This window comes from Canis lupus, chromosome 7 (genome assembly GCF_003254725.2).
Source record: "Canis lupus dingo isolate Sandy chromosome 7, ASM325472v2, whole genome shotgun sequence".
NCBI classification, from domain to species: domain Eukaryota; kingdom Metazoa; phylum Chordata; class Mammalia; order Carnivora; family Canidae; genus Canis; species Canis lupus.
The window spans coordinates 66,771,745-66,791,173 of NC_064249.1; the positions used below are offsets into that span (position 1 = coordinate 66,771,745).

Consider the following 19,429-nt stretch of genomic DNA (forward strand, 5'->3'; position numbering starts at 1 on the left):
TGGGTAGCTCAGCAGTTGGGCATCTGCCTTTAGCTTAGGGTGTGATCCCAGGATCTGGGATCAAGTCCCGCATCAGGCTCCCTGCACGGAGCCTGCTTCTCCCTCTGCCTATGTCTCTCTGTGTCTCTCATGAATAAATAAATAAAATAATAATGCAAGAATATGGGAAAATTCATAAATATATGAAAATTAGGTAACACACTCTTGAATAACCATTGGGTCAAAGAAGAAGAAATTAGAGGGAAATTAGAAAATACCATGAGAAAACAAAAAAGAAAACAACATACCCAAAATTGTGGGATGCAATGAAAACAGTAGTAAGAGGGAATTTTACGGTGACAAATTCCTACATTAAAAAAGAAGAAAGCTCTGAAATAATAAGCTAACTTTACACCTCAAGGAACTTATAAAAAAGGGAGAAACTAGGCCTAGTTAGCAGAAGAAAAGAAATAATAAAGACTAGACCGAAAATAAATGAAATAGAAACTAGAAAAACAACACCAAATTTTACAAAATCCAAGGGTTGGTTTTCTGAAAAGGGTCATAAAGATAAGGGGGTGCCTGACTGGCTTGGTCAGTAGAGCATGTGACTCTTGATCTCAGGGTTGTGAGTTTGAGCTGCATGTTAGGTCTAGAGATTACTTAAAATAGATTTTTTTTTTAAGGCAAGCCCTAAAAAAAGACAAGCCCTTAGCCAGACAAAGAAAAAAGAGAACACTCAAATAGATATAATTAGAAATTAAACAGGATATATTACAACTAATGAATCACATTAAAAAAATCAGTGACTATTATAAACAATTATTTGCAACAAAGTGGATTATCAAAAAGAAATTGATAAGTTCTTAGAGACAAATAATGTGCCAAGGCTGAATCAAAAAGAAATATTAACCTGGAAGAGACCAATAACAAATAAGATTGAATCAGTACTAAAAAAAGGAAAAAGGAAATCCCGAAAAAGGAAATCCCAGTACCAGATGGCTTCACAGTTGAATTCTACCAAATATTTAAGGAGGAATAATACTAATCCATCTTAAACTGCTTGTTCCAAAACATTGAAGAAGGGGAAACGCTTCAAAACTTACAAAACCAGCATCACCCTGATACTGAAGCCAGTTAAAGACACCGCAAGAAAAGAAAAAAGCCAATATTCCTGCTGAACATAAATTGAAAAATCCCTAACAAAATATTAGAAAATAGAATTCAATAGCACACTATTTTTTTTAAAGATTTATTTATTTATTTATTTATGATAGAGAGAGAGAGAGACAGAGAGGCAGAGACACAGAGGGGAGAGAGAGAGAGACACAGAGGGGAGAGAGAGAGAGACACAGAGGAGGGAGAAGCAGGCTCCACGCCGCCAGGAGCCCCAGGCGGCACTCGATCCCGGGCTCCAGGGTCGCCCCCTGGGCCAAAGGAGGCGCCAAACCGCTGAGCTACCCAGGGATCCCCCTCAATAGCACATTAAAAAGATATACATAATTTATCCTTGGATAGTTCAACGTATGCAAATCAATCAATGTGATACATAACATTAAAAGAGTGAAGGATAAAAATCACATGATCATCTCAATAGATGCCAACAAAGAATTTGACCAAACTAAACACTATTTTATGATAGAAATTTCTAATAAGATAGAAGAAATTTACTTCAAGAAAAAATGCCATATGTGAAAAATCCACCATGAACATCATACTCAATGGTAAGAAACTGAAAGCTTTTCCTCTAAGATCAAGATAAGACAAGGATGCCACCTCTTGACACTTCTATTTAACATAGTACTAGAAGGGTTTTTTTTTTTTTAATATTTTATTCATTTATTCATGAGAGATGCAGAGAGGCAGAGACACAGGCAGAGGGAGAAGCAGATCCTCGTAGGGAGCCTGATGCAGGACTCAATCCCAGGACCCCAGGATCATGCCCTGAGTCAAAGGCAGATGCTCAACCACTGAGTCAACCAGGCGTCCCTGTACTAGAAGTTTTAACCAGAGAAATGAATCAAGAAAAAGACAAGATATCTAAATCAAAACAATCCCATTAACAAAAGCATCAAAAAGAATAACATATTTAGGAATAAACTTAACCAAGAAGTGAAAGATGTGTACACTGAAAACTATAAAACATTGATAATGGGCAGCCCGGGTGACTCAGTGGTTTAGCTCTGCCTTTGGCCCATGGCATGGTCTGGTGGACTCAGGATCGAGTCCCACGTCGGGCTTCCGGCGTGGAGCCTGCTTCAATCTCTGCCTGTGTCTCTGTGCCTCTCTCTCTCTCTCCCTGTGTGTGTCTCTCATGAATAAATAAATAAAATCTTAAAAAAAAATTGATAAGGGAAATTTTTAAAGGCACAAATAAATGAAAATACATTTTATGTTCCTGGATTGAAAAAATCTTTGTTATTAAAATGTACATACAATCCAAAGGAATCTACATATGCAATGTAGGCATTGTAACAGGCAACAAAAGCAAAATAGACAAATGGGAATACATCAAACCAAAGCTTCTGCAAGGAAAAGGAGACAATCAACAAAGTAAAAGACAACCTATGGAACGGAAGGAAATATTTGTAAACCATATATATCTGATGAAGGTTTAATAGTCAAGAAATATTAGGAACTCATATAATAGTGAAAAAAAGCAAATAACTTGATTTTTTAAATGGATAAGGGATCTGAATAGATGTTTTTCCAAAGAAGATATATAAATGGCCAACAGGTACTCAACATCACTAATCATCAGGGAAACACAAATTAAAACCACAATGAGATATCACCTCACATCTGTTAGGATGGCCATTATTAAAAAAAGAAAAGAGAGGGAGCACTTGGGTGGCTTAGTTGGTTAAGTGTCAGATTCTTGATTTCAGTTCAGGTCATGATCTCAGAGTTGTGAGATCAAGCCTCGAGTTGGGATCCATGCTCAGTGTGGAGTCTGCTTGAGATTCTCTGTCCCTCTTCCTCTACCCCTCCCTTGACTCTTGCTCTCTCCTATCTCTCTCTAAAATAAATAAAATCTTAAAAAGAAAGAGCTAACAAGTGTCAGTGAGGATGTGGAGAAAAGGGAACCTTTGTACACTGTTGGTTGTTGTGTAAATTAGTGAAGCGACTATAAAAAATAGTATGAAAGTTCTTTAAAAATTAAAAATAGAAATATCATATGATCCAAATAATTCTGCTTCTGGATATATATCCAAAGAATTGAAATTAGTATCTTTAAGAGATATCTGCATTTCCATGTTCACCTGTAGCATTGTTCATAATGATGAAGGCATGGAAGCAACCTTAGTGTCCATCAGTGGATGAATGGATACAAAAAATGTAGCATGTACATACAATGGAATATTTTTCAGCCATTTAAAAGAAGAAAATTGGGATCCCTGGGTAGCTTAGTGGTTTAGCGCCTGCCTTTGGCCCAGGGCGTGATCCTGGAGACCCAGGATTGAGTCCCACATTGGGCTTCCTGCATGGAGCCTGCTTCTCCCTCTGCCTGTGTCTCTGCCTCTCTCTCTCTCTCTCTCTCTGTCTCTCATGAATAAATAAAATCTTAAAAAAGAAGAAGAAGAAAATCCTGCCATTTGTGATAATATGAATGAGCCTGGAGAACATTATGGTAGCTGAAATAAGCCAGACACCAGAGAACAAATACTACATTATCCCATTTATAGGAGGAATCTAAAATAGTTAAACACATAGAAGCAAAGTATAGAATGATGGCTACCAGAATCTGAGAAGAGGAAATGAGGATGTGTTGGTCAAAGAGTACAAAGTTGCAGTTATGCAAGGTGAATACATCCGAGAGATCTACTGTTCAGCATAGTATTGATAGTCAATAATACTGAATTGTATACTTAAAATTTTGGTTAGACAGTAGATCTTATGATGTTCTTATGACACATACCACATAAAGAGGGTGAGAAGACTCTTCTGGAAGTGAGGGATACGTTTATGGCATTAATTGTGGTAATGGTTTCATGGATATATACTCATCTCCAAATTCATCAAGTTGTATACATTAAATATGTTCAGTTTTTCCATATCAATCACACCTAAATAACATGGCTTAAAATATGTATGTGCCTTTTTTTTAATATTTATTTATTTATTTATTTATTTATTTATTTATTTATTTATGATAGTCACAGAGAGAGAGAGAGAAAGAGAGGCAGAGACACAGGCAGAGGGAGAAGCGGGCCCCATGCACCGGGAGCCCGATGTGGGATTCCATCCCCGGTCTCCCGGATCGCGCCCTGGGCCAAAGGCAGGCGCCAAACCGCTGCGCCACCCAGGGATCCCTGTATGTGCCTTTTGATAGGGAATTTCACTTCTATAAATTGATCCCATTGAAATGCTTATACATATGCACCAAGATATACATACATAAGGAAATTTAACACAGTGTAAAAGTACATTACCAAGGTATTAGTGTCCCCTCATCATTACATTTGTGCTTTAGGGTCCCCCAGAACATAATTCTAACCCAGGCTTTATCTTGACTAGTCTGTGTCCCTAAAGGAGAATTCAGGTGGATGGTATAAAGGAGAAACAATGAAAGTTGGTGCTGTAAATTAAGGGAGGTTGGAGGTGTTCTAAGCTAATCTAAGATTGGGAAGGAAGGTGGAGAGGGTGAGAAGGAGCCTAAGGAGGGTCCAGGACCCCATATGGATCTTATATGGGGATTGTACACGGATGGCTGTGTGAGTATCAAGGATTGGCCATTGAGAGCCCAGTTCTGGGGATAGTTTCAACGGTAGCATCTAAACTGGGTAACAGAAGAATTAGCAGTTTGGGGGTAACCTCTGTGGATTAAATTCCAGATGCCTGCCATCTTCCTGGATCAAGATAAGCTCCTAGATTCCAGTGCCATCTAGTGGAGATGGGCAAAGACCCAAATAATGACATAGTGGAGTGACCCCATAAATTGTACAAGCTGAGATATTTTGAAAGAGAAAGTGGCTTAGTTATACCAAGACAACCAGTGAAAACTGGAAGAAATGGGCATTGTAGTAATATTAAATGTTTTACCTACTTTGGAAAACAGGAGATATAGGAGAATATGTACAGGCATACCTCATTTTATTGCACTTCACAGACATTGCGTTTTTTTGTTTGTTTGTTTTTTGTTTTTTTACAAATTGAAGGTCTGTGGCAACCCTACATCAAGCAATTCTATCAGTGTCATTTTTCCAACAGTATTTGCTCACTTCATATCTCTGCATCACATTTTGGCAATTTTCACAGTATTTCAAACTTTTTTCATTATTATTATGATAATAATATCATTATCAATAATATCAATTATTATTATGATAATAATTATCATTATTTGTCATGGCGTTCTGTGATAAGTGAGTTTCTTTCAGTGATTTTTGATATTACTATTGTTATTGTTTGGGGGCACCACATAATATGGCCAACTTAATCAATAATTGTGTTTGGGGCACTTGGTGGGCTCAGTCAGTAGAGCATGTGACTCTTGATCTCGGAGTCATGAGTTTGAGCAACACCTTGGGGGTAGAGATCACTTAAAAACAATAAATAAATAAAGTGTGTGTGTTCTGACTGCTTCATTGACTGGCCTTCCCCTTATCTCTCTCCCTCTTCTCAAACCTACTTCCTAAGATACAACAATATTGAAATCAGACCAATTCATAACCCTCAATGGCCTCTAAGTGTTCAAGTGAAAAGAGACACAAGTCTCGTACTTCACATTAAAAGCTAGAAATTATTAAGTTTAATGAGGAAGGCATGTCAAAAGCAGACATAGGCTGAAAGCTAGTCCTCTTGTGCTAAACAGCCAAGCTGTGAATGCAGAGGGAAGGTTGTTGAAAGAAATTTAAAGCGCTAATCCAGTGAACACATGAATTATAAAAAAGCAAAACAGCCTTATTGCTGAGATGGAGATAGTTTGAGTGATCTGGAGAGATCAAACGAGCCACAACATTGCCCTAAGCCAAAACCTAATCCAGAGCAAGGCTGGACTCTCTTCAATTCCATGAAAGCTGAGAGAGGTGAGGAGGCTGCAGGCACAAAGTCTGAAACTGGCAGAGGGGAGTTCATAACATTTAAGGAAAGAAGTCATCTCCATGACATCAAAGTGCAAAGTAGAGCAGCAAGTGCTGATGGAGAAGCTGCAACAAGGGATCCAGAAGATCTAGTTAAATAAGGTCATTACTGAATATACACTGAACAATAGATTTTCAATATAGATGGAACAGCCTTCTATTGGAAGATGATGCCATCTTGGCCTTTCATGGTTAGAGAGGAGAAGTCAATGCCTGGCTTCAAAGCTCCAGAGGACAGGCTGGCTCTCTTGTTAGGGGTTAATGCAGCTGGTGACTTTAAGTTGAAGCTACTGCTCCTTTCCCATCTGAAAATCCTAGGGCCCTTACGAATTAAGCTAACTTTACTCTGCCTATGCTCTATAAATGGAACAATAAAGCCTAGATGATACCACATCTGTTTACAAATGGTTGACTGAATATTTCAAGCCCACTGCTGAAACCTACTTCTCAGAAAAAAAGATTTCTTTCAAAATACTACTGCTCGTTGACAATACACCTGGCCACCCAAGAGCTCTGATGGAGATGTACAATGAGATGAATGTGGTTTTCATGCCTGCTAACTCAACATCCATGCTGTAGCCCATGGATCAAAGGATAATTTTGTCTTTCAAGTCTTATGATTTAAGAAATATATTTCATAAGGCCATAGGTAACATGGAATTCTTCTGATGCATCTGGGCAAAGTCAATTGAAAACCTTCTAGAAAGGATTCACCATCCCAGATACCACTAAGAATATTCATGATTCATGGGAAGAGATAAACATATGCACATTATTTTTTTTTTTTTATTTATTTATGATAGTCACAGAGAGAGAGAGAGAGAGAGAGGCAGAGACACAGGCAGAGGGAGAAGCAGGCTCCATGCACCGGGAGCCCGATGTGGGATTCGATCCCGGGTCTCCAGGATCGCGCCCTGGGCCAAAGGCAGGCGCCAAACCGCTGCGCCACCCAGGGATCCCCCAACATATGCACATTAATAGGAAGTTAGAAGAAGTTGATTCTAGCCCTCATGGATGACTTTGAGAAGTTCAAGACTTCAGTGGAAGAAGTCACTGCAGATGTGGTGGAAATAGCAAGAGAACTAGAATTAGGAGACCAGCCTGAGGATGTGACTGAATTGTGCAATCTCATGATAAAACTTGAGTAGATGAAGAGTTGCTTCTAGTACATGAGCAAAGAAGGTGGTTTCTTGACATGGAAACTGCTCATGATGAAAATGCTGTGAAGATTGTAGAGATGACAATAAAGGATTTAGAATCTTTCATAAACTTGGTTGAGAAAGCAGTGGTATAGAGTTTGAGAGCATTGACTGCAGTTTGAAAAGAAGTTTTGTGAGCAAAATGCTATCAAACAGTATTCATGCTACAGAGAAGTCATTCATGAGAGGAAGAGCGTCAATTGATGCAGCAAACTTCACTGTTGTCTTATTTTAAGAATCACCACAGCCATCTGACCTTTAGCAACCACCACACTGGCCAGTTAGCAGCCAAGACATGGAGGCAAGACCCTTCCCCAACAAAAAAGATTATGACTCACTGAAAGCTCACATAATGGTATTTTTTTAACAATGACAAATTTTAAAATAAAGGTATGTACATTTTTTTTCAGACATAATGCTATTGTGCACTTAGTAAACTACAATATAGTGTAAACATAAGTTTTATATGCATGAGGAAACAAAAATTCATTTGAACTTTATTTATTGAATTATTTATTTTATTGCAATACTGGCTTTATTGCAGTGTACTGGAACTGATCTTGCAGTGTTTTGGAGATAGACCTATATGTAGATGTATATTGTACATAACAGATGTTATTTGTTATGTATTGTATATATAACAAAGCAAATGCTACACTTCTTATATTTTGAGTATGTCATGTGGCAATTTCTATCATTGCCTTTGTCATAGTAAAAAAATTAAAATCAAAACATCTTAGTTTATAACACCTGAATCATCAAATTCTGTATGCACATGATAAAAACTGAAATAGATTTTTATGTACAGATATGGAAAGTACAATGCAATAAATTCTAAAAGTTTCCCTGTGGTTTTGTGTTGTGTCAGTTTGGTTTTATACTGGAACTATGGTTTCCATATTTCCATGCCCTTATGATATTGGATTAGAGTTGGCCAAAAGAGAAATATATTTCAGAGGTAGTTAGGATGTGGACGTAATGGTTCAGACATTATTCTCTGAAGGTCCTCATGGTTAGACAGGGAGCCTTATCTCATTATTACTAATTTTAAGGTTCTAATTTAGAAATCCTAGCCAACCATTAATTTTATCTCAATATTCATGTTTTATTTTCAAGGAAAATATTTTCAAGATCACCAGACACCAGTGGTGTAAAAAAAAAAAAAAACCTTCATTATGGGATAGTTTTCATTATTATCTTCAAAGCATTTTTCTTTGCAAGCATCCTCAAAGTCTTTTTTTTTTTAATATAGTCTACTCCCTACCTCAGAGCATTACACATAAAATTGCCCACAATCTGTAACTCATCCCTTAATAATGCCCCTTGACATAGTATTCTCTATTTTTATTGGCCTCAGGTATACTAATTATGTGTGTTTAATATAATCTTTTAGAATCTAAAAGGAAATTACAATTTAGTTTTACACACATTAGAACACAATTTATTGTAATTGCTTCAGGTCTAGATGGCATTTTTAACCTCTTTTCCAATTTCTTTTTTTTTTTAAGATTTTATTTATTTATTCATGAGAGACACAGAGAGAGAGAGCCAGAGACATAGGCAGAGGGAGAAGCAGGCTCCCTCTGGGGAGCCTGATGCAGGACTCCATCCCAGGACCCCAGGATCACACCCTGAGCCTAAGGCAGATGCTCAACTACAGAGCCACCCAGGCATCCCCCTCTTTTCCAATTTCTGAGGGGATTTATATAATCACTTATGGTTTAAGTCTCAGGATTTCACAGCTTCCACCTAACCATCAACCACACTTTTTAAATTTTTTTCAGTCTCACTTTTAAAATTGTTGTTTCTTTTTTCTATTGCAATTTCTTTTCACATAAAATCAATTTAGGCTTAAAGAAGCTTCCTGTTACTGAACTTCTATACTTGTGGCTCCTTTATGATTCTGGCACTATTGCAGGCCATATATTTTTACTATTAAGTAACGCAATTGACATCTAATCCACTAATTTTAGAAAAATTTGGAGAAAAAATGATTGAATTTTCTGTATTAATACAGTGCTAGCCTCAATCTTAGACATAATTAGATAATTACCCTGACTCTATATTCTGTATGTATAACAAATCAAATGAATGTGTTTATGAATATGGTTTACAATCTTTAGTGTCTGCATAACCATCGTAATACAGTTTTGCCTCATCACCATTACACCATTAGTCAGGAGAGGCTAGATTATGCTGTGGTATCAAACAATCCCCCAAATCTCAGTGGCTTATAAAAACAAAGGTTTATTTTTCTCTTGCACTACATGTCCATTATGGGCCAGCAGCAGCTTTGTTCCACATCCTATTCACTCTGGAACCCTGGGTGATGGAGCACCCTCTATCTGGAACATCGCTGATCATCAAGGCAAAAGAAAAGAGAACACGTGACCCATGAGTGAACTCTTCTGCCCAGACAAAACACGTCCATGGTCAAAGCAAGTCATAAGGCCAAACCTGCCATTAAGGGGATGAGAATACATAATATTGCGGTAGGAAAGGGCAGGAAATATTGGGGAACAATAATATATCCTACCACAATTTTTTCTTTAACCAAAAAGTCAAAGTTTTTATACGTCAATTAATATCCAGCTTCACTGAAAGAACTGAAAGAACATGTTTTTTCTTATCTACTTCCTATTTAATATAATATTTTCCATTTTTCCACATCAGGCTATATATCTTAGAGTGACAAAATTTTTATGTTGGGAGTGCCTTAGAGACAGTCCAACACAAGCTACTTATTGTATTAATATCCAGGGAAGAAATTGCAACATGTCCATGTCCTAAATTGCAATTAGACACAAAATAGAACTAAGTCTCCCAGCTCATAGTTGAATCCCTCTTCTGCCACAAATAGCTTTGTTTCCAAAACTGAGTTATTAAAATGGTGAGATTCTTAATAAGTTAGAGTACATGGTATCGTACATGGTATCATTCAGTACATAAAACATAATTACAGAAAACCTTTACAAGTATGTGGGGAAAAATGTAAAGCTGGAACTTGTGTTAGGATATCATGCTTACAACATATGCTTTTGTATAAGGAATCCTCTGGCTGCAAATAGAAAACCTAAACCCAAGCTGGCTAAAGGAAATGAAATGAATTGACTCACATAATTAAACAGGTTAGTGGAAAAGTTAGCTTTGACCATGAATCCAGGGGTTTATATGATGTTATCAGGATCCTTGTATCTTTAGCTATTTTCTCCTCTGGGTTGACCTTCTACTCACATAGTCCCTGAAGCACCAGGCTTACATTCTAGAAGTGTAATATCTCAGCCAAAAGCCTTATCATTCCAGGGACCTGGGAATCCTCTCACCGCTTGAGTCATATGTTTATCCTTGAGCCCATCACTGTGGCAGAGGGAAGCAGTGTTCTGATTGGTGATACCAGGTCATGAGGGATCAGGCTCACACGTGTCAGGTGCATTGAGAGGGGAGGAAGGGTTGGTTTTTAAAGAAAAAATCAGACTGCTCTTTCCAACAAAGGCAAGGCAAAAGCAACACATGTTCCTCATAGCTACTGATTGCTCTGGTTCTCCACGGGGAAGACCAGGAAATTTTGGCAAAATTTATACTTAAAAAAAAAGAGTAAAAACCATAAAATGGATTTGATAAGTAGGCGTATGGTGGAAAATAACATATGGGGATGATTACTACAAGAAATTTTAGCATGAACATGGTGAACTTTTCTGTGGAATCAAGGAAATCTGAGTGTGAGGATCAAAAATAAATTGGGAATGAAAATACATGATTTAAAAGAGTCTGTTTTTCTTTGGGAGGTATCCACATATTTTTTTCTCTTGTTTCCCTCCCAAACACATCACCTACCACCAATCTTTGTGAAAATATGTGTAGGTTTCTTGGAGAAGAAAAATTTTTCGTTTTGTTGCCATGGTTCCCAGGTGAGTCGCTAGTAGGAAAACAAGAACACCACTGTGATTTTTTGACAGTATATCCTGTCATACCAAGAAAACACTTGAGATCAAATGAACAATTTTAAACCATTGTTTCTGTTACTACTGCCCAGTTTTCCACTTTGATTTTCTGCTTCAGTGTTCCAGAAATCTTCCTCCAAATTACATGATATGAAAATCATTATTTACCTTATTGTTGATTTATTAAAGAGAATACAGTAAAAATTCATACTTTCAGATGCACTAGTCAATCGGTAAAATTAACTTCAGGCTGTATGTTGATATTTAAAACAGAAAAAAAGTGACCAATTGATGCCATGGTATTCTTAGTTTCTGTTGTTGATAATCTTTTACTATGCAAGAGTGCAGTATAGCTGGAAGATACTGGAATGTGAAAGGGGAGATACAAAGGCTCCCCATGGGAAGCCAGAAATTCTACTTTCCTTATCTGATACTGTTGCAGTCAAGAAGCAGTCTAAGGTCTCATGAAACAAGAAATGGAAGTTTAAGTAGGTTACAAATTTCAAAGTAACCAATAAAAGAACTACAATTTATATCTATAAAAATTGGGAGAAGGAGAAGAGGAAGAGGAGGTAGATATCTTATAAAAAGCTATATCTTTACGTTTTACAAGGGGGATTAATAGGTATTGCTTAAACTTGATAAATAAACAAAAAATAATTTAAGTATATTATTTAGAATTATGGAGGTGACCACCAGGAAGTTCTAAAATCATAAAAGGTTAAAGTCAGTTACCTGTGAGAAGTAGGTTTGGGGATGGGATGAGGAGAGGAGTTTTATTCTTCTCTAAATATTTTCCTGTTACTGTTGGACTTTTAAACCTTGTACATATATTACCTTACTAGTTGTAAAAGTAGAAAACAGTACAGAGGCTTTTCTGCCCTGATACACATGTGTGTATTCCTATATAAGAATCCTTGACAGGTTAGATCATTGCTTTGGAATGAGAGATAATATGGGAAAGTCTAGCATATGAAAATTTCAAAATTACTTTTCTTGTTTTGGTAACTAGTGGCTTTGAGAAGATAGAAAATCCCACTTAACTGAGACCAAACTTTTTATCTGGGCACTCAGGCTCTCTATAATCACATCCCGTACTACCCACCCCACATTATCTATTGCCACCGCCCTGTGCATATGGCTTCTACTTATTCTAGCCAGTCTCCTTCCTATCCTCTACATGCAGCTAGTACTTATTTTAATATTTTTCTACATATTCTGACAGACTATGAGCTCCTGCAATGCAAGGCCCACAAGTAGACAATCAATAAGCAATTCTTAAATTAATGAGTGTGATTGCTTTGAGGTTTTGCTTTTTTCTGTTTCTCTAGAATCCTTCTGTACCCAACTGCCTCCCACTTGCTTCCATTTCTTCTCTGAATTCCTATCACCAACATATGTAATGTATTATTAAGCAATATATAAGACACCTACTCCATGCTGGGTCTATGCCAAGCATACAGAGATGAACAAGATGGATGTAACTGCTGTCTAGATATGAAGCAGATAATATACAGTTAGTGATCTAACTACTTCAGAGTACAATATGACCCTAAATTCTCAAATTGAATTAACTATCAAATATTTCTGAAGGAAGTGCAAAAAGTATTCACATTCTAGTTGGAAGGATAAAATATATCTGCTATTTACATATGTAAAAAAGATAGTAAATATTAAATGAATTATACAGAAAGCAATTGCTCAAGGAGACTTTGCAGTTTGTGAAGTTTGAAACGTATCATGGAGGTGAGATGTACGGAAGTGGAGAGGAAATGGGGAGAACTTGATTCCAAGGTAGAGGGGGGGAAAATGAAAATCCAGAAAGCACAATCTCTTCAAGCATAATTGACTTTAATTGCAGCAGAACGTATAGGTATGGAAATATTGGGCCAGACTTTTTTTTAAAAAAAAGATTTTATTTATTATTCATGAGAGACAGAGGTGGGGAGAGAGAGAGAGAGAGAGAGGCACAGGTACAGGCAGAGGGAGAAGCAGGCTCCATGAAGGGAGCCCGACGCAGGACTCCATCCCCGGTCTCCAGGATCATGCCCTGGGTTAAACTGCTGAGCTACCCAAGCTGCCCAGACTTTTGTTTTTGAAAGCAACTTTTTGACAGTGAGGATTATAAATCATTTGCTTCTTCTGCTTTTGGGTCAATTAATTAAAACTCCTGGAATTGAACTTGGCCTAGAAGGTAGATATATAAACATACCAGTGCACCTGGTATTTGTTCTGTTCTAGGTCAGCTCTATTTGGTCATTATTCCCAATATGTGCACTCAACTAATGATTTAAATCTTACAATACCAAGAGTATCCAGAGACAGATTATATAATTTTTATTTTATAGGTGAGAAAACTAAACGCCCAGGATTTTTGTCATGAGTTTAAGAAAACTTCATGAGCTTGAAGATTATTACAAAAGAATCCAATATTTGGATCGTAGAGATTACTGGTTTTCCACCAAAGTCCATTGTCTCTTGCTTGGGTAATGGTGGAGTGTAAGCTTGAATAATACCCCTGCCCTGTTAAAGACTGCATTTCCCATACTTCCATGCAGCTAGGCCATGTAACTGTAAATGTGAATTGGGAAGTGATTTATGCACATCCTGCTTGTTACTCTCACTTAAAAGGAGATTGCTGCCCTGTGCTTTTTCCCCCCCCTTCTAGTTCTCCTTCTTGGGAGGTGAATCTCAAATGTGCCTGCAATCCATCTTCAACCAAGTAAAAAAAGACAAGTCCCTTAACGCCTTATTACTCAAACTGGTGATTTCCTGAAAGCTTGTTAGTGTCTTAAATTTCATCCAGGACCTACTGAATCAGAATCTGCATTTTAAGAAGATCTCAGGTGATTTACATTTGCATTAAACTTTGCTTTGGGGGGTAGTAGAACTTCATGGGTGGAATGTTGTCTTTGAACAACCTCATGAAGTAGAGCTTTCCCCTCACTTTTCCATAAACTGTTATCTTCTTTGAGCTATTGAATTTTGGGACCTCTTTGTTATAGTAGCATAGAAGTCACCGTAATATAATTGGCCTCATCTGTTGATCCCAAAATAGGGCATGCATTCATTTAGGAAACACTTATTGAACACATTTTACAGGCAAAGTACTGTTCCAGGATATATTTATATGTATAAATATATACAAATATATAAAATATCATATATGTATATATGAGATACATAAATAATTTGGGTTTTATGTATATAAATATATATTTATATATAAATAAATAGTTTGGATAATATATATTTATCCCCAAATTATTTAAGGCTGGGCTTTTCCCCACCAGTTTAAAATTTATTTTTATTTTTATTTTTTTAAAGATTTATTTATTTATTCATGATAGACAGAGAGAGAGAGAGAGAGAGAGAGAGAGGCAGAGACACAGGCAGAGGGAGAAGCAGGCTCCATGCCGGGAGCTCGACGCGGGACTTGATCCCAGGACTCCAGGATCGCGCCTTGGGCCAAAGGCAGGCGCCAAACTGCTGAGCCACCCAGGGATCCCCCAGTTTATAATTTAATAGAGGAAACAAAACATAGGACTACAAAAATTTTAGATGCTACCAGAAAGTGTGTTAGATATTGCTGGTTTGGGTGGGGGTTTTTTTGAAGTCCATGGTAGACAGAATAATGCTTCCTCAAAGATATCCATGTCCTAATCTCCTGAACCCATGAATATGTTACCTTATATGCCAAAAGGAACTTTGAAGATGTGATTAAGGATTTTAAGATGAGATTACCCTGGGTTATCCAGGTGCAACCAATGTAATACAGCATCTTTATAAAGAGGGAGGCAGAGGATTAGAGTCGGGGCAGAGCTATGAGGATGGAAGCAGGGTTTGGAGGGATGCTGTTGCTAGAAGGGGCAGTAAGACAAGGACTGTGGACATCCTCTAGCATCTGGGAAAGGTAAGAACTGGATTCTCCCCTAGAGCTTTCGGAAAGAGCACAGTCTTGCTAACACCTTAAGATTGGGACCACTGTTGAATTCTGTCTGCCAGAACAGTAAGATGATACATTTGTGTTGCCCTAAGCCAGTAAATGTGTGATAATTTGTTAAAGCAGCAATAGAAAACAAATATACAGCTCTTCCATTTGGGGCATCCAATGTCCTATACCCCAATATGTCTACACGGGAGGCAGAGCCAGACACTCCTTTCCTCATCATTAGCTAATTATATATTCTTGATCAGGACGCAGAATCTTGAGGGATTGAGGTGGACAAGGAATTAGAAATTACTCATGGAAGTGATGGTAAGAGTGGCCAGACTGTTTCTGTGACATGACCTTACCTATGTTCCCTGCTGCCCATATCCCTTGGTGCCCATCCATTATCTGTGCTTGGTTCACAAGTTTTCCTATCGATTCTCTTAGCTTACCCTATATTCTACCAATAAATTCCTTCCATTGTTTATAGCCAAGAGCTTTAATTCAGAGGGCCATGGAGTTAATTTGTGCATATTTCTTGCTTTTTTTTCAAGATTTTAAGTAATCTTTATACACAACATGAGCTTTGAACTCATGACCCCGAGATCAAGAGTCACATGCTCTACTGACTGAGCCAACCAAGTGCCCCCTAATCTGTGCATATTTCAATATTCCTAGTAGATTCTCAGTCATATGAGGGCAGGACTTTTGATTCATCTTTGTATTCGCAGATTTTACATTGAGTGTCTGCACTTAATATGTACTTGTTGAATAAGAGGACCAAACATTTAAATGAACAGTACTTGATAGAAAGGGTAATTGTAGGAGGAGGCCTTATGTGTGTATGAAAGAATTACCATTAAATAAAGACCTTAAAATTAGATAAAATATCTACTGGCCGGATGAGGAGTGGGTATTTTAAGCACGAAACCACAGGTAGTTCAGCAACTAAAAACTTTTCTGATACTTGGCTACATTTTACAGACATTATTTATTTATAAACATGTTGGTTAAGATATTACTAATATATTCATTATTTAAAGAAGTCAACCTTAAGCAGAAGATTGCATGCATTAAACACATGTAGACCAGGGCTTAACAACATATGGTATACAGGGCAAGGCTGCTATCATCTATAATTCCTGCTGAGATTTGGGAAGGCTAGCTATACAAATTTCCTTTGACATTTCCTTTTAGTTGCTAGCACTGGGCCATATCCTCCCTCTGTTCCATTTGTCTTAAATTCAAGGCTAGAAGTTAGTTTTACTGAAGTGTTGGTCAGTGTGAGCTGAAGACAGACTTGTTCTAGAAGACTCTGAGTACCTATTGAATGAGTAAGTCAAAAATAGGTTGCTCTCACATCCAGTTCTCACAGCATCAAATAATTCCAGAGTATCCACTAGATGATTTCTGTTTATAGTCTAGACATTAAAGAAACGGAAGTTTGGGGCACCTGGGTGGTTCAGTTGGTTATTTAATCTTCGTCAGAATCTTGTAATATAGATAATATTCTTGGTTTCATCGAGAAGGAAACTGAAGTTGAGAGGTCACACAGCCAGTACCAACCGGATTCAGACAAGTCTTAATCTATAACCATTAATTTTATTACCTGCAATCATAGTGCTCAATAAATTTGATACTCTTTCCACTTAATATATCACTTTAAAAATATTCTACAGCATCATTGTGTTGTTTCCCTCACATTTTGGATCGTATTCTCATGATAGGTCTTGAAGTAGCAAAGGGTATGACTCCTGATGTACATTCATGAAATGGGTCTCCAAACAGGTTGTAGCGTTTTGAAATAGGGACAATCTACGTCTTGAAATATGGACAGCTTCAAAACTTTTGTGGCATTTGGAATCATTGTAAAGCCTCTGTAAGGTAAGAAAGCACCTCAAATTTGACTTGAATCTCTGAAATCTCTCCTTTCACTTACAGGCTCTACTTCTCATCTAGAATGCTTGGATTTACTTCTCTCATGATAACCTGGACTCTGAAGAGGCTTCAGAAACCATCCAGTTGAATTCTCTCTTTTTCCCAGATTGGGGAAACAGGTCCAAGGCAGCTGAGTGCAAGTCCCCGCGCCTGTCACAGGGCATTTTTCTTCCTGCCACCTTACTAGATGCAACCTAGGGTCGCAACCGGTTGTTAGAAACAACACTAATACATTACAATCAGGGCAGGCCTGTCTCTGCAGTATTCAACGCCTTTTGACACGCATATTGTCACAAAACCCTGAAAGGGAGAGCTGGATAATCTTCATCCGTAAGCAGACTGACCAGGTGAGGGGCGGAGCAAGGCCTCTCTCGGCTCTTCCACCGGCTATATTAACAAACAAACAAAAAATGCCTGGCTCTAGTCGAGCCCTTTCAAAAAAAGAAGAGAGAGACATTTTTTTCCTTTTTTAAAAGGCAGCTGCAGGGCAGCCCGGGTGGCTCAGCAGTTTAGCGCCACCTTCAGCCCAGGGCGTGATCCTGGAGACCCCGGATCGGGTCCCACGTCGGGCTCCCTGCAGAGCCTGCTTCTCCCTCTGCCTGTGTCTGTGCTCCTCTCTCTCTCTCTCCGTGTCTCTCATGAATAAATAGATAAAATCTTTTAAAAAAAAAAAAAGGCAGCTGCAGGGTACCAGGTTCGCACTGGCACAGGGGCCAGCGGGGCGGGCGGCAGGGCAGGGCCGGCCCCTCCGCGGTGGGCTCGGTCAGCGCAGCGCAGCGTAGCGCACCGCACTGCGCAGGCGCGCACCTGTACTGGCGCAGGGGCCGCGCGCCCGGCCCGCCCGCGCGCGGCTTCCCTCCCACCTCCCTCAGCCCCGCACCCTCCAGGCCCCGCCTCGCCCTGCTCCGCGCCGGGTCTTCGGCTGCAGCCGCCGTGTGGGTCCGCGGGCGGGCAAACTGCGTGTTGCTGCGTCATCGGCAGTGGCCGGTTTGAATGAGACTCGTCGCACCCGTGCTGCCGCCACCACCGCGCCTCCGCCTCGGCCGCCGCCGCCACAGCTTCATCGCGTCCCTTTCCCTTCGACGCCCTTGCCAGGCCCAGCCTTCCTGCACCGCCGCCGCCGCCGCCGCCGCCTCTCGAGCCGCCATGCCGCTTTATTCCGGTGAGCTCCTTCCTCACCCTGCAGTCCGGTCCCGCGCCTAGGCCTCGAGTAGGCCGGGCCTGCAGGGCTGGCACCGGGCTGAGGACGGGGCGGGGGAGGGGGCCGGCCGGCCTGGTGGGAGGCGACTGCGTGGCGACGACCCTGGCCGCTTTCTCTCAGCCCGCTGTTTGCGAGCTCCGCAGCTCGAGGGACCGCTGTCCCTTCTGGGCGGGGTGGGCGGGAGTGGGGATGGGGAGCGCGAGTCCGTCTCCGCGAGTGGTGACTCTGCAGAACAGTTTCTGTCGCCGTCCTGGTGAGCCCGGGGAGGTGAGGGTGTGTCCGGAGGCCCCCGGGGCGGGCCCGGGCTCGGTGGTAGCTGCGGAGAGGGAGAGTCAGGGAGGGGGAAGCCTGAGGTACGGGAGGATGGAAGCTTAGCCTTCCTCCGTCGTGCTTGGGGTTTACCTCAGCCAGCTCCCCACAGCTTACTCCTTGCCGCCTTTGGCTCAAACACCCCCTTTTTTGGTACCAATTTCAGTTTTTATCCAGAGGTAGATCGTGAACTTCTTGCTTCGTTTTCGTTTCCTCAAACGTGGTGTATTGGGTTTCCACTCCTGAGGCGTGCTGTTAGCTTTCAGACTTAGAGGAATACAAATACCTGCAGGCGTCATTTCCTTTTAAACGGCGATTGACAGTTTTTATTTTATTTTGCTTCAGGCAGTCCCAAGGTATTCCTGGCCAGCGATCACATTTTCACTAGTGAAGGGACCTTGCTGTTGCTGATTCTTACTCAAAATGGCACCTAAGTGGTGACTTCGGTTCGCTGTGGGCGTGTGATTCATTGGCCATACCCAACTCCATGATCATTCCTTTATGAAAGATTCAGCTTTTTCCAAAGAAGGATATGAAACAAAGGAATAATGTTTAGTCTTGAGGTGGATTCTTAATGGCCTAGAATCTTGAATACTTTAATGATTGCTGAACCTTTCTAAAGCCACGATTAACAGGAGAATGGTACTTTGAAAGAGTCTATTTACGCAACGTAGAAAGGAAGAGTTATTAATTGATAGCAATAAATGCCAGTGTATGCTGGACTTAAACACACTGGTGGACTCACAACACCAACCCCTCTCTTTGTTCCCCTCAAAAAATACTTATATTCCCCAAACTATCTATCTTAACGTTAAGTTCTATCGTAAATATTTAATCGTATCTTTTCC

The 19,429-nt window shown here is 39.6% G+C and overlaps 1 protein-coding gene across 2 annotated transcripts in view; it reads left to right on the top strand.

Annotated features, from left to right (window-relative positions):
• Positions 1-17,862: 17,862 nt before the first annotated feature.
• USP14 (ubiquitin specific peptidase 14) overlaps positions 17,863-19,429 on the top strand; it is a 44,485-nt gene continuing 42,918 nt past the window's right edge. Inside the window, exon 1 of one of the 2 annotated variants that reach the window (XM_025429362.3) lies at positions 17,863-18,233. In XM_025429362.3, coding sequence (XP_025285147.1) covers positions 18,065-18,233 — 169 coding nt within the window. In that variant the 5' untranslated portion in view covers positions 17,863-18,064. The remainder of the gene's footprint in view (positions 18,234-19,429) is intronic. The other variant, XM_025429363.3, reaches the window with a different exon arrangement.